The sequence below is a fragment of the Montipora capricornis genome, chromosome 3, assembly GCF_036669925.1.
Source record: "Montipora capricornis isolate CH-2021 chromosome 3, ASM3666992v2, whole genome shotgun sequence".
Classification (NCBI taxonomy): domain Eukaryota; kingdom Metazoa; phylum Cnidaria; class Anthozoa; order Scleractinia; family Acroporidae; genus Montipora; species Montipora capricornis.
The window spans coordinates 23,827,764-23,847,763 of NC_090885.1; the positions used below are offsets into that span (position 1 = coordinate 23,827,764).

Here is a 20,000-nt window from a genome sequence, read left to right on the forward strand (position 1 = left end):
GAAGCTGAGGTTCGTCGGTTACAGTCCATTGTTGGACGAAAAGCTAGCAGATCTGGAGCAGTCACGTATGTGCTTTGCTGAAAACTCCAATCGAGTAAATGAGCTTCGAGAAATGCTCAAGAATAGGGAAGAAATAATAACCTGTTGCAGGCTAATATTGGGGAACGGAACCTGCTTGTTGAGCAACTCGAGTCGCGCCTTGCTGAAATGACTTCCTTGACAACTGAACTACAAAAAGGTTAAACGAAAAGGCGGAGGAGACCGACTCGTTGAATTTAAGCCTGAACGAACAAACCTTCTACTTTGACTCCCGTGTAAGTGAATTGCGCGAAGAAGTGCATGATCTGCAGGAACATCTTTCTAGCAAAGAGGAGGAGATCCTTGCCCTGCAAATAGTTTGGATGACAGAAGCACGAACATTACGAATCTTGACACAAGCTTGAATGAGGCAAATACCCAACTTGAGGATCTGAAAACTCAGCTGGCTACTAGAGACAGTAAATTTGCTGCCATGAAGAAGAAAGCTCAAGCATTGAAAAAGTCCTATGATGGTTTGACTGCTGAAAATGAAAATTACCAAAAAGAGCTTGATGAGCGGAGGAAAGAAAAAGAGGTCTTCTTGGAGAGAAAGATTCTATGGAAACATGCCTAGCGCAGCTAATTGAACACAAAAATCAGCTTCAGGTGAAAAACCAGCAAATTCTGGAGCTTGAGAACAAGCTTGGCCGAGTGGAAGAATCTCTGCAGCTTTCGAGCAGTGAGAAAGAGAATTTCGCTGCAAAGATTAGTGAGCTTCAACAGGAAGTAGATTTGTTGAAGGAGCGAACCCATCAAACTGAAGAAGAGAAGGCAATCATGGAGACATCTCTTAATCAAAACAATGAAAGAATGTCCCTGGTTCAATCTGAAAATAACACAGTACAATCTGGTTTGGATGACGTGAAAAGGAAGCTTGATATGAAACTTCGAGAAGTTACTGATCTCAGTGAAGTTATCGAACACTTGAAGGGCGTCAACGAAGAGGTTAGTAAGGCTGCCAAGGAAAGTACAGAATACCTGAATAAGGAGATTGTAACTAAGGAAAACGAACTGCTGGAAGCCTCTGAAAGTTTATCCTTAACGAAGACAATGCTCGAGGAATATCAGGTGAAGCTGCTTGAAAATGAAAAGTGGTCGAACAAATTGAAGGCTGATTTTGAGCAAGAAAGAGTGACTTGCAAACCCGACTCGAAGGAGCCACTACTGAAATCGTTTCTTTGAGAAAGGATCTTTCTGAAAGCACTGAGAAACAAAACTCTCTGGCTGCAGAGTTGAAACTTGTCCATATGGACATTGAAAGGACGAAAGAGGTGTTGAGAATGAAGGATGTCCAGCTGGATGCACTGCATACAGAAGTTTCTCAATTACAGAATGTCGTGAAGGAAGAACATGTTAATCCGAGAAAGAAAAAGCGTTGGGCAATGAAATACAAGGCAAGGAACTAGAGATTTTAGAGCTTCAAAAGCAAGTAAAAGAGCAACAGCAATTATTACGTGAAAAAGAACTAGAGGTTACAGACCTTAGCAGTCTTTTATCAGAGAACAAGCAAGCTCTTAATTTAGCAAACGACAGGATCGATGAAATGAGTGCACACGAAGAAGAATTAGAGAGAACTGTTAACAAAGTCGAAGGATCGACTGCTAGTCTTCAAGCGGATCTTAGTGACGTCGCTTCTGAGTTGAGACGAGTTTCTCACGAGAAGACCGCATTAGAGTCGGAAGTGTTCGACCTCAAGGACAAACTCACCTCCGCTGATTGGGAACTAGGTGCAATTAAAGCAGACTTAACAAATGCAAGTGAAGAGATTGCCTCAAAGAATGAAAAATTGAAAGCCTCGAGAAGGACAAGTCTGATGTAGAAAATACACTCGACGAAATGCTGAGAAAAAAGGAGGAACTGTTTCACGGAGAATTGGAGAGGACCAGCATTGAATTGCAAAGCATGAAGGACCTTTGTAAAGAGCAAGAATCAAAACTGAATCAAATGAACAGGGAGCATGAAGAGGACATACAAAAACTAACAGCGGCTAACGAATTGGCCAGTAAGTTGAAGGAAATGGAATCGTCTTGTGATGCTCTTGAACCACAACGACCTTCTCAAGAGAGAGTTAGCTGAAACGAATAACATGGTACAAGTGATTTCGACAGAAAAGGCTCGTTTGGAATCGAACTTGCTAGCTGCTAACGAGAGGTTGGATTCTTTTGCAAGCGAACAAGAGCGGAACGTTACAGTTTTTGATCGCGAAACAAAGGTAAACATGTCCCAAAACCAGATTTCCAGTATTCTTGAGAATATTGTCCCAGGCCAAGAAGGAGTGCTAGTTGTAGATGTGGAAAGAGAGATTCCCTTGGGCTCAACTAACGTTGAAAAGTCTGAGTTTTCATCCCCTGAAAGACAACATTTCAGTCAAATTGAGCAATTGCAACTAGAAAAAGAGACCATTGAAGCTGACCTTGCTGACATTGTGTCAGAGCTGAGAAATGTGAAAGAGGCGAAAATAGGCGCAGACACAGCACTTGCACATGCAAATCAAAAACTTAACGATTTGTCTGTGCAGCACGAATGGGTAACATCTGAATTGGAAATTTAAAAGGGGAGTTTAGCGAACACAAAAGGAGCTTGTGAACCTTAACAACAACTTGAAGATGGCAGACCTACAGAGGAAAAACGTGATGGATTTGATGACAAATTACTGTTGAAGGAAGAAGACCAAAACAAATGCAGAGTGATCTCGAGGAAGTTGTTAGCAAGAAGGTCGACAAGCTTACCGTTGCCAAAGAACTGGAGAAGGCGGAAATCGAGGAGAAATTTGCCAAGGAATTGGAAGTTACCAAGATTCATAAGGATGGAGTCATTGCCAAGTTGAAAGACAAGATAAGAGAAAAGATCGAATTAAACAAGAAAAACATTGCAGAGTTCAAACTAAAACTGGCTAATGCACAAAAAGAGAAAGAACAGGCATTGCAGGAATTGCAAGTTCAAATGGAAAATGCACAGAAAGACAGGAACGAAGCTTTAGAGGAGCTCAAGGTTCATCTGGACCAATCTCAAAGAGACAAAGAACAGGACTTAAAGGATTTTGAAGCAAAGCTCGCCGAGGCTCAGAAGGAGAAGGACAAGATGGAACAGGATCTTCGGTTCCAACTTGAACTTCAGACCCAAACAACAGAACAACTTTCGGCTGCTTTGGATCAACTCAGGGATAACAACAGATTAAAAGAGGACGAACTGGAAGCCCTGAGGAGAAAGATCTTTGATGTAGAAAACGAAGGAGAGCAGAAGGATCTGAAGTGGCAGGAGGCATTACTGGACCTTCAAAATCTCAAACTTGAGATCGAGAAGCGTGACCAAGAGAAAGTTGATTTGGATACACGCCTGCAGGCCAGTGTTGGACAAGAAGAGTTTGACAAGTCTATCACAGACAGGAACAAACTCATTTCTAGCCTAAAGAAAAGGCTAAAGGAAGAACGAGTGGCTAAGAAGGAAGAACTTGCCAAGTTACAGGGTTCCCTTGCAGAGAAGGATGCTGACACTGAACATCTCAAGGTAAGCCCAATCTCTCAGATCGTTCTTATTCCATGCTCCATATAGCTATTGTTTTTGAAACTCCGTTGACTTTACAAAAAAACAGAATTCTGTTGTTTGTAATTAAACAAGCTGACTGAAATACCACAAGAAGGCGGGAGCCGCTTGTATCCGTTCCCTTACCTCTTCAAGGAGTGCATGCATAAGTTTAAAATGAAAGAACATTGCCAAAAAGTAATCATTTACAACAGCTTGATGCCAAGACTTGTTTGAAAGGCCTGTAAACCACCCAAACGGTTTTCATTGACGGTGGTACACAAGCTTTCTCCTCATGACTTGTAAGCGTTATGACGTTTTTTTCAAACTTGTCTACCTCAGGCTTTACATGCAGAGGAACTACTTGAAGTCAACAACAAGCTTCAAGTTCTACAAGAAGATAACAAAACCTTGGAGGAGAAACTGGAAGCACTGGAGCATGATCTCAGCAGTGCAGAAGATGAAATAGTGAACCTCAAAGGGGAGCAAGAAAACCTGACGAATGAGAAGAATTATTTGGTGAGGAGTCAGGAACAGCTAAAGAAAGAGCTGGAAGAGCAAGGTTAGTCTAGTCCTAACTCAATAAGCTGATTGAAAGTCGTCGACACTTATAATTTCGATATTTTCCATCCATTACGTAAATTTGGTGATGAGATACAAGTGTTCGTACTTTTGCAGCAGAGGGCTGCTTTAACACAGCTCTTGTGTAATTGCAAATGATAGGATTCCCATTTCATCTGTGATCATTATTTAGTTGCTTCTTTAACTTTTGGTACACAAAATTTGCAAGGACGGAGTCCAAACTACGAGTATACTTACTTTATCAGCGAAAATGAGCAGTTTGTCTTCCGCAAGAAACCCAAGAATCATTCTGAGATCTATCGATTTGCAGAATATGATTTCGGTTAAATCTCATCGAGTTTCAAAAGAATACTTTCTCTTGAAATTAAGCGCTTTGCCCTTCAACTTTAATAAATTAAATGCTTTTATGGCAGTTCAATCCATTTTTCAAAGTAAAATTGAATCCTCTGTTCTGTGGAACGTCCACTTGCCATTTCTATGTCACTTTCCAGAATTTATCAAAGATACAGGTTGCATTCATTAGAATTTACTCGGTAACAGATCCCTTCTCTCATTTAAAATGAAAGAAAACGTCATAGTGCTTGGTTTTCGTGGTTTCTCTCCTGCATAATGTTGTACTACCAAACCAGAGTTCTAAGTTATAGAGGTGTGATTTGATAGGTGAAATGCGTCACATGATCTTAGTGAATCACACACGGCTTTGCATTTGCTGTTAGCACACCAGCACCTCTGTCAGTATCCTCCAGTTCTATCTTATTTCTTGGCTCTTTGCCGGTGGCCAATTTGCCTTCATTTAAGTGTCAAGCTCATTTATATATAGCTTAACACCAGTGCTCGTCTGGTTGGGGAGGCATATCAGGTCAAGTCGAATCGAGTTGTGGCAGATCAAACCTTAAGGTAAACGGTTTCTTCAAATAGCATGACATGTCGCTTCGTTGGGTTTTTGCTCCTTTGCAGCACCATCACTTTATTTTCCGCATAACATTGTCTGCCAAAGCAATCTCAAGGCCACACAGAGATGGTCTTTGTAGTGACTGTTGATATCTGCTGAGCTGTCCATTTTAATTTTAATTCTGTTATTTAAAGGTGAGTTGCTTTGCTTTTGTTTGTGTGCTTACATTGCTTTTTGTTCTTCATTTGTTTGGTTTTCATGTCTTAATTTTCTGTTTGCGGTTGTGCTGTTTCAATTGTTGCTATGTGTTGTTTGCTTAACACCCTCGCGAACGCTTTCAACGTAGGAATCACATGTCACAGTTCTCCGGATTTGCGCTCCTCTGTACAATTCCATTTATTCCCATACTGACTCTCATCCCCTACTGATTCTCAGTCTTATTAATATTGCCTTTACATTCATAACTTGGCAGTTTCTGTGTGGCTTTTTTCACCACTAATTATCATTAACATTGTAATGTGACTACCTAAAACATTATTTATTTAACACTCATGTTAGGCCTTCCCAGGCCCTTCGTGGAAACATTGATTTCTTTAAGTAAGTTAAATTTAAGTCCAACTCGTACGTATTCTAAGTAACTTGTTGAGTAATTTACTTAAGGCAGATGCAAATTTTCATCGCTGTTATGAAATTAGATGCTTCGAACGTCTAATTGTTAAATGTGATTACAATTCATAATAAGCTTACCACTTATACTAATGCCTGTGGATCAACATGTTTCTGTATTCTTTCCATTTTTTCTCTATATTTGTTGCTTTTGAACGCATTTACAACACATTTTCTCTTTCTTTTCCAGAAACCGATTTTACATCCAGTGTGGATGCCCTTAGCTCTCAGAAAGAGAAAGCAGACCAACGCATTGAAAAATTGCAACAGGAGGTGGAAGCTCTCGACAAAGAAATAGCGGCAAAGAACAAAGAAGAAACAAACGAACAGGAACAGAAACAGTCCCTGCTTAGTGAAGTTCAGCAACTGAGAGAAGCTGTTGAGACGCTGAAAAACAAGGACCATGAAATTGTAAGATTACAGGCGGAACTTCATCTCTTGAAGGATGAAAAACTTAAGCTTGGCCATCAGCTTGACTTGGCGAAGGAAGAACTCAAGCAATTGAAAGCAGTGAATGAACAACTCCAGACCGTAGCCTCTCCTTTGGGTGAAAGTGAATCTACTAAAGACAGTGTTTCTGAATTGGGATCTCCCACTGATGGTGTAGTTGGCACTCTCCTTCATGATCATGATGTGAAAGTGGAGTCCGGAGTTGTGTCTCCATTGCAGGAAGCTATTCCCATTCCTCAACAGTCTATTTCACTGCAGATGGAACCCACCACAACACAATCCTCTATGAAGGACGCCCGTTTTGAAGAGTTAAATGAAAGCAGAATGGAACTGTCTGAGGCCCAAGCTGAACTCACGAAGGTGAAAGCCTTAAACGAGAAACTGAAAGCTAGGATTAGAGTGCTCATGAAAAAAGAAAGAGTCAAAGCTGAGTCTGTTCCCGAATACGATGCTAATGAGATACAGTCTGATATCGAGAAAGCTCGCCAAGACAAGCTTAACTTGGAGAAGACAGCCCATGAATTGCGGAAGGAACTTGTTGAGATTGTTGGTCAAAAGGACGGTATCATCGGAGATCTCAGGACAAGGATTCAGCAACTTTTGGATGAGAAGTCGAGAAACGATGTCCTTCTTGAAAAGTATGAAAAACTTGTCGCAGAGAGAGATGAGGAAATCAAGAAACTTGCTACAAATGCCGATTTGGAAGCTCAGAATCTTAAACAGAGTTATCAACACCTAGTTGAAGAAATGGATATTCTGGAGAAGAAGTTCCAAGTGGAAAGACTTGAATATGTAGAAGAATTGGAAAACACCAAAGATGGTTATGAAAAGGTCCTCAGTAAGAAGGAAGAAGAAGTTGAAATCGTCAGACGAGAAATTAGGAATGGAAAGATTGAAGTCGAACAACTTCGGCAGAGGCTTCAAGAAGCTCATCAGTCTTCAGATGAACTAAACAAGCTTAAAGCCAACTTTGATCACATTGTTTCTGGCTTGCGTGACGATCTCCAACAAGCGCTGGATGAAAAGGCCGTTGCTGATCAACTCGCCCATGAATTCCAAGTCCAACTGACGAAAACTGAGTCTTTAACAGACCAGAACGCTGTTGCTAGTGTTGAGGGTATGGGAAAAATAAATCTTGCAGCGCAACTCCTTCCTGTTCAGGAGGAGGCTGCACCCGTAAGGGATACGTTAGACAATGACACTATGGAGAACGAAGATCTTAAAAGAAGGTCAGAAGCAATTAAACAAAGAGAAAAACCAGATATAAGGACAACATCAGATAGAACAGATGACAGGGTTGAAGAAAATGTTTTCCCTGAAGAGGCACTCAAAATTTCGGATGATGTTGTGTGGCTGCGAAAGGAGCTTAAGGAAACGTTAGACCTGAATAGTAAACTAAAGGAAGCTCTTAAGAAAAAGAGAACAGGTACAAGGTCTAGGAGTTCAAAGGAAGAGGAAATGTCTGATGAAACAAGGGATGAACTGGAGAGAATCCGAGCTGCTAAAATTGACAGCGATAAGCAAATGGCGGATCTTCGCCTGGAGCTTGATGATTTTGTCCACGAGAAAGAAAGAATCGTTACTGGCCTCAAGTTCAAGATGGAAAAGGTATTGGAGGAAAAAGAGCGCGCTAACAGTTTGATCGAAGAGCATGAAAAACAGCTGCTCGAAAAGGATAATGTACTTCAAGACCTGACAGAGAAATTTGAGTTGCTGAATTCGGACAATGAAGCCTTGAAAAAAGATTTGGAAAACATGGCAGAGGTCAAATCGGAACTGCAACTTACTGTGCACGCAAATACGGAATTGGAAAATCATCTTCAATGCAGCCAATCACTTGTCATGGAAAACACTGAAAGAATATCCGAATTGGAGCGTGAACTGGAGAATAGAATTGAGAAACATCTCAAAGAAATCAAGGAGATAAAACAAGAGCATGACGAAGTATTGTCTGTCAAGCAAAAAGAAGCTGATGAAGCTATTTTGGAGCTTAGACAAATCAACACAGAGCTGCAAGATAATCTTCAATCTATTAGTGATAGAAGCGATGTCATGGAAAGAGAGTTGGTGCAAACTAAAGCCAAACTGGAGCAAGTTGTGCAAGACTCGTACCCAGTCACTGAAGAAAAGGAACGGAAGATTCAGAAGCTTTTATCTGAAATAGAAGACAGACGAATGGAAACTGACAAAACCATAGCGGAGTTGGAGAGAAGTGAGAGTATGTTGCAAGAGCAGGTTCGCGTGCTAGAGGTATCAGGTACGGAACTAAAGGAACAGTTTGAAGAGATTCACACAGAGATGGAGAACCAGAGGCTGCAGTTTCAGCGAAACAGGGAGGAAAAGGAAATTGAAATGCGAGACGAAAGAGAGGGTCACCTGCAGCAAATACAAGAGCTCGAAGCGAGGTTCGAAGAATTGTCTTCACAAAGTCAGAAACGTATTAGTGTACTAGAAGAAGAACTTGCCAGTGCGAAAGATGAGATCGAGAGTTTAAAAGAAAAAATCCAAATTGCGGACAACGAGAAGCAGGGTATAGAGAAACTACGTAGCAATTTCGACAATATTATATCAGGTTTACGGGAAGATCTTCAGCAGGCAATCAGCGGTAAAAAAGCAGCAGACGAACTCGCACATGAGTTTCAAGTTCAGCTTGAAAAAATGAGGAAGTCAAATCCAGGCCTTTCCAAGAAAATTGATACAAGTCCACCGCTGCAAGAAAACAAGATTTCGGAAATGCTGGAAGCCGCACAGCGCGAGGAGGCGGATTTGAGAGCGGCCCTTGAAGCAACTGTGAAAGAAAAGGATGCGATGCAAGCTCGAATTCATGATTTTGAGCTCTTGCTTGCAGCGAAGAATGGAAAAGAGGCGTTCTCTGGTGACGATGCTAACTTAAAAGATGTTAACAAAGACATTGTCGAAAAAGTGGTCGAAGAGGTCATTTTGAAGAGTTCTGAAGGCAATCAAGTTTATGCTCCTCCGGCGAGTGAAACGGAAGTGGAATTAGAAAACTTAAAGAATGAACTGCAACGTGTGAAGATCTTAAATGACAAGATGAAGGCAAAGCTTCGAACCGTGATGAAAAAGAGGAGGGTAAAATCGGACTCTGTTGACGAGGGTACAATTGTCCGAGATGAAGTGCAAACTGAACTTGAAAATTTTCGTCAAGAAAAGCTTGAAAGTGAAAAAACGTGCCAGGAATTGCGAATGGAACTCGATACCTTTGTGCGCGAAAAAGAGAAAATAGTAAATGAGCTCAAAACGAGAATCGATGAGTTGACTTCACAGAATGAAAAGACTAGTGCTTCAGTTAAAGAGCTTTTGGCGCAAATTTCAGAGAAAGACGGACAACTGCTTGCGTTGATGAATGACGTTCGGGCTGTGGAAAGTGACAATGATCAAGCCTGGAAAAACGTTGAGGATCTGAGAGGTGAAAATGCAAACCTTTGTGCCGAAATAGACGACCTTGTCGTCCAAAGGAAAGAAAGCGAAAAAGATTTTACTGCCCTCAAAGTTTACTATGAACGTTTGATTGAAGAGTATGGCTTTCTTTTAGATAAGAAGGACAAATCAATTGCTGACCTTGAAGCTCAGTTAGAAGATCTTACCGGAAAATATAAGACGGAACTAAGAGCCACAAGGGATCAGCACAAGGAAATAATTACACAAATTCAAAACCATGCTAACAATCTGGAGAGGGAGTGTTTATGGGCCACCAAAGAAATCGAGCAGTTGAGAAGCCAGTTGAGTGATCTCAAGAACGAAAGAGAGGACGTCCATAAACTCAAGGAGGATTTTAATCACATTGTTTCAAGTCTTCGAGAAGATCTCCAGCTCGCTCTTGATGGGAAGGCGGCTGCCGATCAAATTGCCCATGAATTTCAGGTGCAATTGAAGCATTTGGAGAGGGTATCAGGCACTGCAGACCCCCAGTTTGAGGATGTTGCGGTCGATACCTCAGATACAATACAGACGAGAGAAGTGGAAGCTCAAGAAAAGTTGAATGCAGTGAAAAGTGAGGCTGATAATTTGCGGAAAACTTTAGAATCTTTTCGAGAGGAGAAGCAGCAGTTGGAGAATAAAGTACGTAGTTTGGAAAGCGAACTTCAAGAGATGAAAACCGCGAAAGTCAACACTGGAGAAGAAAAACAACATGTTCAGTCATCAGAGGAAATGGTACTTAGCGAAAGTGAGACATTGCTTGGCGCAGCACCTCCACAAATTATTTCGCTTGACAATTATGAGAGGGAAGATATTCAAAAGGTCAGAGATGATTTGTCTAAAGTGCAGGGCGAACTGGACAAGGTAAAGTCAGTCAATGAACGCCTGAAGACCAAGTTAAAGACATTGATGAGGAAGGCAAAAGAAGGAAAGGTTGAAGCGAATGAGGCAGAGAGCGGGAAGGAACTTCATGCTGAGCTGGCTAAAACGCGCCAAGAAAAATTGGACATTGAACGAGCAGCACAACAATTAAGAGTTGAATTGGATGAAATCGTCAGAGAAAAGGAAAGAATGGTCAGTGAGCTCAAGACAAAGATTCAGCAACTGCTGACAGAAAAAGAAGAGATCAATAGCTTGTTGGAAAATAATGAGAAGCTGCTCTTGGAGAGGGACGCAGCGATCACGAGCTTTGCGGGGCAGTTGCAGTCACTAGGTGACGAACACGAGCATGTCAAGCAGGCTCTTGCTTTAGCGAACTCAGAAAACGTTAATCTCAAGGCATTTTTGGAACAACTCCAGTTGCAGAAGGTTAAAGCTGAAAGGGAACTGCAAGCAGCGACGGTGGAATTAGAGCGGTTACTTGAAGGTGATCGACCCTTGCTGGAGGAAAAAGATCAACGAATTGCCAATCTGGAGGCAGAGTTGTCCAATCAGAAACAACTGTTTGCTGCTGAAATGGGGGCGGTGAAAAATCAATACGATGTTGTCGTATCGGAGCAACAAAACTATGCGAACAATCTGGAGCAGACCTTAACCTCTGTAAATGTGGAAAAAGAGCAACTGAATTCACGCGTTAATGCCCTGGAAGAAAGGCTCGAAGATATAGACAAACTAAGGACAAATTTCAATCACATCGTATCTGGTCTCCGAGAAGACCTACAATCAGCACGTGAAGGTAAAAATGCCGCAGAGGAAATAGCATACGAGCTTCAGGTGAAAATGAAACGGTTACAAAAGTCCTCCTCGTTGTCCGAGTCCGAAGTGAGCGATGCCTGCATTGGCACGGAGGATACGAATTTTCACGTATCGCCAGATAAGGATGGGGAGCGCGAGGAATTGCACACAGCCTTACGTCACCTTAAGGAAGACAAATGTGAATTGGAAGAGCAGATTGTGGCACTCGACGACGTCCGCAAAGACACAGAAGGTAATTGCAAAATTATTAATCTTGATTGTAGTCAACGAAATGTATTATTGAAAAGTACAAACGCCAATATGAGAAATGAAACCTTATCAGTTGTTTTAAACTGGAGTTTTTTGAGTTTTCTGTCTTTATTTGATTGTGTGCTAAAACGTTGCTCGTGGTTTGGACTGATAGCCAATGGAGCAACTGGAATCAGGCCTTCGTTACTGCAGGTAGACAGGCGAACTCTGCTGATTCTTTAAGTTGGACAAAGCCTACCATTTACTGCCTTTTGTTATTTTCTAACTCGGGACGCTTCTCTCCTCACGTGCGGTAAACCCCTCGTTGGACTGGCAATGATCCCTTCCAGGTTGGGAGGAGCAGCAGCATATTTTCTGTATGATAAAACCACCGATTGTACGGTCCAGCCTTTAAAGAAGCAACCCTCTCTATATTGTAGACTTGAGAGAAACAGCGAGCGTGTAAAGCCCTGTTGTATGGACTGCAGTATTTATATCATATTTACTTCACTATAAATCTTATCACCTGTAGTCAAAGATGTTTTTGAACGGTTTAGGTCGTTAAAGATTCCTTTCATTTCAAAGTTTCGGACAGTTCGTTTGAGTTAATACTTAAATCTTAAATAACTAACAAATTGTTTGTTACCAAAAGTTTTGGCCATTCCACTTGTTAAATTTTAAGTTATGAAATCTAAAAAGAATTCGTAGGAGAGTCAATATCTTTAATGTCATATTTCATCTGTAAGGACTGTTTTCTCCTCAATGTTTGGATTCAAACATGCTCAGAATCATTTTATAGATTTCAACGAAGCAAAGAATACGTCAAGTTCCTTTTTTGATATTATGGGAATATTTGTCACACGTCCGTGTACCAGCGACCAACTAGCTCCCCTGCATCAGCTTCTCATTTTTCTGTTATACCCATCCGTAAATGTTTTCTGTTGTAACTTACGAATTACACAACAGTGTCTTGTAAACTAAAAATTTCTTTTATTCTAAGATAATCTGGAGAAAAAACAAAAAGAAGTTGAGAATTTGGAAATCGAAATTGAAAGGCTGACCACGGAACATGCAAACACTACGGAGCAACTGATTTATCAAGTAAACCAGTCTGCAAAAGAAAGTGAGGAGATGAAACAGCAAATGCAAATGCGCACCGACGCTGTCGTGATGCAGAAGAATAACGAACTTGATCAGCTTAAAGAGCAGTTCGCCTTACTGGAGGAGAATAACATAAAAGAGGTTTGTACCGAGGGGAAGTTCTTGAAGCCAACTACTTCAGTCGCTGCCGTTGGTGGTTGAAGTGTTTTAAGGGCGGTGCCTACTAATTCAAAGGTATTTTTGCATTTTGCACGGTTTACTGGATATGCGCGAGAAGCAGATCTTAAAATTGGGGGTAACCACCTATTTTTCAAAGATAATTGATCAACAATATTTGTAAAAAGCTCTAAATTACAAAGGTATGTGTGGTGTTGTTTTCCAAATTGAAGTTTAATTATCTCTGAAAAATGCGTGGTTATCCCCAATTTTCTTTTTGGATTCCAAGAGCACTTAATACGTTTGGCTTTCTCCGCATAGTTTTAAACCACGCAAAAATTTCTCCGTCTTAATAAGCACGAGTATCTCGAAATGCGCAGAACGCATGCGCAATAACGATAGTAGGCACCGTCCTTAAGTTTCTTACTAAACATTTTCCCAACCGATGCTTTTGGTACAAAACTCGTTTACCCCTAGATTCTAGGAGTAATGATTACCAATTAAGTCGATTAGCTTAGATTAAGTCAACTTTGAGTTATATGTTGAAATTGGTGTATCGGCTGGCTCGCACTCCTCAGTCTGGCGCATGTATTTGCTTACAGTGTCTCGGTAATTTTTGGCTGTTTTCACTGCTGTGTTGTTTTTCAACAACGGCTGTAGGGCACTCAATTGCAGCTCTTTTGTTGCAGAAGGAACAGCTGAAAGGCGAGCTTGCAGAGAAACTTCAAATCATAGAAAAACTCAACGAAGAAATTGGTCAGTTTAGAGCTGGACTGGTCAATAAATCCGATGAAGAAAAGCTGTACGAAGAACTTGAAGTGAACTATCAGATGTTGGAAACAGGGAACAAGAAACTTCGACAGGATTTGTACTTGACCATGAAGGAGAAAGAAAATTTACGTTTGAAACTCAGGAAGGACTATGATCAAATTCTAAATTCCCTCAAGCTCGAACTAGAGCAGAGCCGGCAACAAAATCTGGAGAAAGAGAAATACATCCATAATCAAAGAATGGAGGTGGAAAGTTTGGTAAGGGATAAAGACTCCTTAATTTCTAGGCTACGAGAAACAGGAGAGGTTACCAGAGAAAGTCTTCAAAGGACAGAAGTTAATGGTCCAGAAGGTGATGAAGTGATCGAGCTAAAGAACGAGATAAACCTTTTGCGAAGAGAATGTCAAGAATGCAGGGTGGAAAAAGACAACTTGTACGATAAATTTCACGAAGTAGTCGAATCGCTTCGAAAAGAACTAGAGCAATCGCTCAACGAAAAGGAGAATCTCTCTCAAAAGATTCAGGAAACGTTAAATCAAAACCGCGATCTTCAGCAGACGTTGATTGAGAAGCAGTCTTCGCTGACCAAAGCAAAAGTGCAGTTCGAACACATTGGGAAGGGCTGGAGAAGTGACCTTGAAGCTGCAAGGGCGGAAAAGGAACAATTGCAGAGACGACTTGAGGAACGCGCAAACCAGGTAAATGAAAAGCGTTTGAATGTACTCTAAAAGCTCCGTGAGGATATTTTCCAATTCCTAATCAAAACAGGGTTAGCTGATTGGTGAACGTACTCCCCTTCAACCATGATTTCGGGATTCGGTGTCAGATATCGATATTAAAATGTCAGAATATCAGACTGCTGTCCTGAATATCCAAGATGAAGGTAATCTCAACATAGGATGACGTGAAAGTATCAAAACGCCTGTCGGGAATATCATAGCTGTCAGTAAATCAGTATCAAAATGTGACAATATTAAAATAATACCAAAACTGTCACGGATTAATAGAATAGGTACAAAATGATCGAGACATGGCTGTTTCGACGATTCAAAATGTCAATTTCAGTTGTGCTTTATTTCTTTTACATGGCAAACTACTGGAAATCTCATCCTTGTTGCACGAAATTCTATCGTAGTTACTGGATTGAACCGAGGAGTTCAAAGACTACATTGTACTCCTGAGAAGGATGTCTTACACAACCAGAGCGGAATTCATTCTCGGACTCGAAACTTCCGCTCTAGTTGTCGAATCGTCGGCTGACACCAACAACAGTTGTTATGAGGACTACTCTCATTCGGACGATCTTTCTTCTTGAGGTTTTCAAATTCTACCACGAACGAGCTAAGGGAAACTACGAGTGAAATGTATGAATTCTTCTACCAGAAATATACGTAATTCTATGGAAACCCAGTTTTGATTTCTATCACGTAGCGCCCCGTTACATATTACTATTTGCTACCAATTTCCAACAATAAGGTGAGTGTTGGGCTTTTTTTTGTTTACAGAGTGTGGCTATCGATATGCTTTCCGAAGACGAAGAATCGATGGAAACCATAGAACAACTGAGATTAAGGTTTCGGATGCTCTGTTATCTCTTCATTTTTGTCATTTATTGCTTTCACGTGTACTTTTCTAATTTTTAAATTGTAAGCTGCATATTTTTCACTCCGATAATAAATATCACTTTCCCAATCCATTTTTAGGTTGCAGGAGATGGAGGAATTGTATGCTGCCAAATGTCGTGAAAGCGAGGTAGGGGACATTTTCTAACTTTCGGCGTGGTCTCCTGGTTTGCTTCTTTTTTTTTTTTTTTAGCGGAACCTTGTGACCTTTGCCTAAACTGAAGGTGGACATCTGACAATTACACGGTGCAGTTTTTCCTATCTTTATGTCATCAGTGCGCCACTGCAAAAAGAACCCCATTGACTGATCAGTTATCTGACAGGATAAAGCTTTAGTTTATTTTTTTTTTTTGTTCTCATCCCGCAGCTTGATTTGTTTGTCGATCTGACATGGATTTCGTTGATAGAAGAAGTGTACAATGCGGGAGAACACATACCTAAACACTCTGGTTTTTTTAAAATCTTTTCAAGGTTCACGTCGTGAACCTTGAAACCAAGTGTTAAGCGTCATCTGAATTGAACTGTTCGACGAAGTCCTGAACAAGAGCCGAGGAAAATGCATTTGACCTGTATTTGTAAATAAAATAAAAATAAAACAACAGAGAGCAACGTTTTGCAAGAGTTTGCCTTGCGCTAGGAGACTTAATCCATGGTCCACTTTGACGCCAAAGTTGGTTTGACTGTTTTCAACACTAACAACGGATTACACAAAGCTCAGCAGTATCTCAGCAGCATTGCTGTTGTCTTCACTGATCAGTTGTTCGGAATTCACTGACATTAAGCGCAGTTTTTTTTCTTTCATTTCGTTAATGTTCTTTCTTTTGTTGTAGGTATCCTTGGATATTGAAGATATCGGAAGTCCATCCAAGGAATTTCCGACGAAATATCCTTATTCTTCCCAACGTTTCAGTAAGTGCCAACCCTAAACTGCTTAAGGTGATTCCTCAGAAAAAAAAAAGAGTTTGGAACGATTTTCTTGAAGCTTTCCCTGAATGTTCCCTACTAGTCCCTGTTTTGAGAACTACAATAAAAAAGATAACCATCGTACCTGTCTATCTCGATTATCGTAGAACGAAACAACAAAATTCGCCATGTTCTCGGAATGCGCGCGCTTATTCGCAAAGAGATAATTATGGGTCATTCACAACTTTTCTCGCGTGTTTTGAGAACTGTTTCAGCGTGTATGATCGACTTACGCGATATTTACAGTGTTGCCAATTTGACCAATTTATAAACATTGACACACCATATGCGCAGTGCATACCATATGCGCAGATCATTTTATATCCAGCAAGCCCGAGTAGAATAATTGTTTTATTAAAAACTCCAGGATCAGCAATTCTTTCACGTTGATTTGGTTTGGCACAAAATGGCAAAAATGTTCGCTTTATTGCTGACGCGTTCCTTGACCATATTAGGTACAGCATGTATATGAACTGATAGTCTGTGTCCGGCGAGCCAATAAAAATGTTGGAAATCTGATATCCTTTCAGTTTTTAATAAAAGAGAAATATCCCCTATAACCCTCTGCTTTGGGCAAACTATTCCAAGCTTGACTGATAATCAACTGAAGATGTCGTTCAAGAATCACAGCAAACATAGACGAAAAGACAAAAGTTACTTAGGATCTTTAAAAGAAGAAATACAAACGACAGATTATCCTTAGGGGTTTAACAATTTTTTTCCAGAGCTCTACATGTATCCACGGTCGATTGATAAATTATCTGACACCTTTTTACGCGCGTCTTCGTATTTAAATGCTTTCCTACGTCAGTCTTACTACTTTTGTCTTTTGTTTGTCAACGCATAACACGAAATATGTCATAAACCACAAAGAGAAGTTATTGAAGTGATCCTCGCCGGTTTGTGGTAGTATGATAACGTTCTTTTCTTTTTATCTTAATCCAAAGGTCGTCAATCCAGCTCCTTTAGTAGCCATTTGGGGCGCCTTTTTAAGAGAGGGTATGTGTTAACACCTCTTTATTGCTTTTTTTCCTTTATCACCATGCCGAGAACTGGCCTGCTGTTTAGATTGGGGGACCAGGGGCCCGTTTCTCAAAAATCCCGAAAACCGCTTGTTCGGGAAAGCTGATCTTTTAACATGATTTCAAGGTCACAAAAAGAAAAATAACTGTGAAGTTTGACGACTTAAATCCTCTCCGTTCTTGAGATAAAAAGGGAATTGTGCCACCCGAAAACAGCCCGTAAAGTTTCGGGACTTTCGAGAAACGGCCCCCTGGCCTTACAAGACACGCTCGATTGCTTAAATGTCTTAACACGAGCTAAACCGATTGAAATAATTAGGAAGAGACTCATGCCTCTCACCAGCGTGGTCGTAGGCTGAATGACTGCAAGCTTTGCTAATTGTTCGGAAAGGCTCACGAAGGCAATTAAAAAGTTGGAGATTGCGTCCAAAGTTACTTGTTTTCCTGTCGTTGTGTTAGCCTTTTCTTTCTACGCCGCTGTTCAGTGTTACCTAGGAGAGCAAGAGTTTTCTTGGGGCGTAGACGACTTGCTCTTTTGTTTGCCATTTTGGTTCACTAAAGCCCTGTTTTTACCCCAGGTGCAACACGATCGTTTGTAATTGTTTTGAATCTCGAATAGCGTATCCTGCTTGGAAAGGAAAGGAAAGGAACTTTATATAAGTGTGTAGTCGTTCTCGCGCTGGAGCACAAATTTTGGACGCTGTAAACTGAAATTAACAATTGACGCAATTCAAGTCAAATGTTGGTTTTTTTTTTTTTTTTTTTTGGCCAACTATTTTTGTCGCGCCAGTTAACAAGAAACATCGCCATTAGCCTGATTGCGTGTGGTTTACCGGGTGATTTTAGCAAGCGAAACTATTAAAATTACCTTTTATTTTTATGGAGTCGACTGATTTAGACATTAGGGAGCTTAAGATCTACGACGACGACGTCGACAAAAACGCCAGAAAACAATGATATCATTGGTTAAAAGAGCATAAATAATCGTGCTGCACGTGTGGCACGGATTTTAGCTCATATTTTTGGGGTTCTCTGCGTGACGACGACGTGAATTCACTAAATTTTAGGTTTTGATGACAACGTGAGCATGCAACAGAGAATCTTTCATTCTCTATTTTCAGTCTGAAACCGCTCGAAGCAATTTATTTTTAGGATACTTTGCCCACATTGTACGACGTGAACACGATGGAATAATCGCGAAAAACTTTTACGAGAGCATAATTCTATTTTGAGGTGACGTTTTCGTCGACGTCGCCGTCGTAGATCTTAAGCTCCCTATTGGAGAATCACCGGAGTGGTATTTTTACGGTTCGGCCGTCAGCAAGATAAATGGAATAATTCTGAAGCATACGAGCTAGGTCACATCGTTTCAGTGCTGAAATGTATGGCTTACTTTAAACTTACTTTTCCTTTGCCAGTTTCCATTAGTTAGGATACCTGGAACGCAGAAGTCAAATGCTTTTGTAAAGATGCTTTTGCTCAAAAGAGTGGTAGAGTTTGCTGTCTTTGTGGAGCGGCGAGCATAACCTGTTCGCCGTGGCAATCCGTCATGTTCGATACTATTCGACTTCAAATAGAAATATTTTAAACAAATACAGACAAAATACGTACTACGATAAAACTATGAGATGATAAATGGAGATTGCATTCAAATCAGGACCTGAAAGATTTATCGACGGATGGCTTTTGACGAAGATTCTGAAAGGCAATCTGAGATTTTTCGAATTTTTGTAATTTCGTGATACATGTACACGAAATCATGCGGGCGCGTGATGCATTCAGGGTGAAAATGAGGATTAATTGGCGTAGTGTGCGCCTCTTTGTAACCTGATCAGTTGGATGCACGCGCAGTGTAATTGTTACAAGCCTGAAACATGTTTTAACGACTCCACTTTAGTGAACATTGTACATGTATTATCCACGCATTTGGTTCCCGTGAGTTTATCTTGATATATCTGATATTTTTCCTATCTTTTCAGGTCTCTCATCTCACTGAATTCGCCGCGTGGTCTTCGAAAGGTGGCCTTGGCGTTGTATCTTGTTTCTCTTCATCTGCTTGCCTTCATGTACATCTTTCAAGTCGTATTTTAGATATTTTACTTTAAGTGCTACTATGACGAAGAAATTCACTTTCTTTTTCCTTCAGATTTTGAAAGCGTGTTTGCTTGACACCTGACTGGCAAAAATTTGAGCTTCGTATTTTACCCAAAGGCTATTTGCTTTCAGTGCATGTTTTGGATTTCATGGTCAAGACTGACCAATTGGACCTCAGAGGGCCTCTAGATCAGCAAGGGCGGACCGTAAAATCGAAATAAAAACCTTTAGATTCAAAATTTTGCCAGTTGGTTATTGACCAAACAAACTTTTATAATTGGAAAGGAAAAATAAACTGATTTTTTTATCGTAGTGGCACTAAAAAAATTGACATCACAAAAAATCGACAACGATAGGAAAAGTGAATTATTATTTAGGATGCGAAATGATGATCCAGGAATCCACGACAAAAGGGGATAGTGCAACTTTTCCAATTTCGCTTGAAAACCACGCGCCTTCGAAGGCAAACTTGAACGGCAGTAAGAATCTGATATCGGAAAGGTGCCCATGTTTAAACCAAGTTTTGCGGGAAAAAATAAACAGTAGACCAAATCCCCTTTATCTCGATGTTGTACCCAAGTCAAAGGTCTATCTCTTTATTTTCCCGCAAATCTTGGTTTAAAAATAGACACTTTTCTGACGCAGATGGGGACCGGGTCAATTTAGGTAAATCTTACTCTTGGTGATGGACTCTTGATACAGCATAAATCTCCTTAAGCA

At 40.6% G+C, this 20,000-nt stretch overlaps 1 protein-coding gene across 1 annotated transcript in view; it reads left to right on the plus strand.

Moving 5' to 3' along the window:
* Positions 1-20,000, plus strand: part of LOC138039970 (nuclear anchorage protein 1-like) — a 57,900-nt gene that overhangs the window by 37,735 nt on the left and 165 nt on the right. Inside the window, 13 exon segments of the mRNA XM_068885786.1 lie at positions 685-1,146; positions 1,442-1,831; positions 2,141-2,747; positions 2,750-3,585; positions 3,943-4,162; positions 5,931-11,555; positions 12,552-12,793; positions 13,498-14,277; positions 15,085-15,152; positions 15,283-15,331; positions 16,032-16,110; positions 17,112-17,163; positions 19,166-20,000. The exon segment at positions 19,166-20,000 is cut by the window's right edge and continues 165 nt beyond it. Coding sequence (XP_068741887.1) covers positions 685-1,146; positions 1,442-1,831; positions 2,141-2,747; positions 2,750-3,585; positions 3,943-4,162; positions 5,931-11,555; positions 12,552-12,793; positions 13,498-14,277; positions 15,085-15,152; positions 15,283-15,331; positions 16,032-16,110; positions 17,112-17,163; positions 19,166-19,277 — 9,522 coding nt within the window. The 3' untranslated portion in view covers positions 19,278-20,000.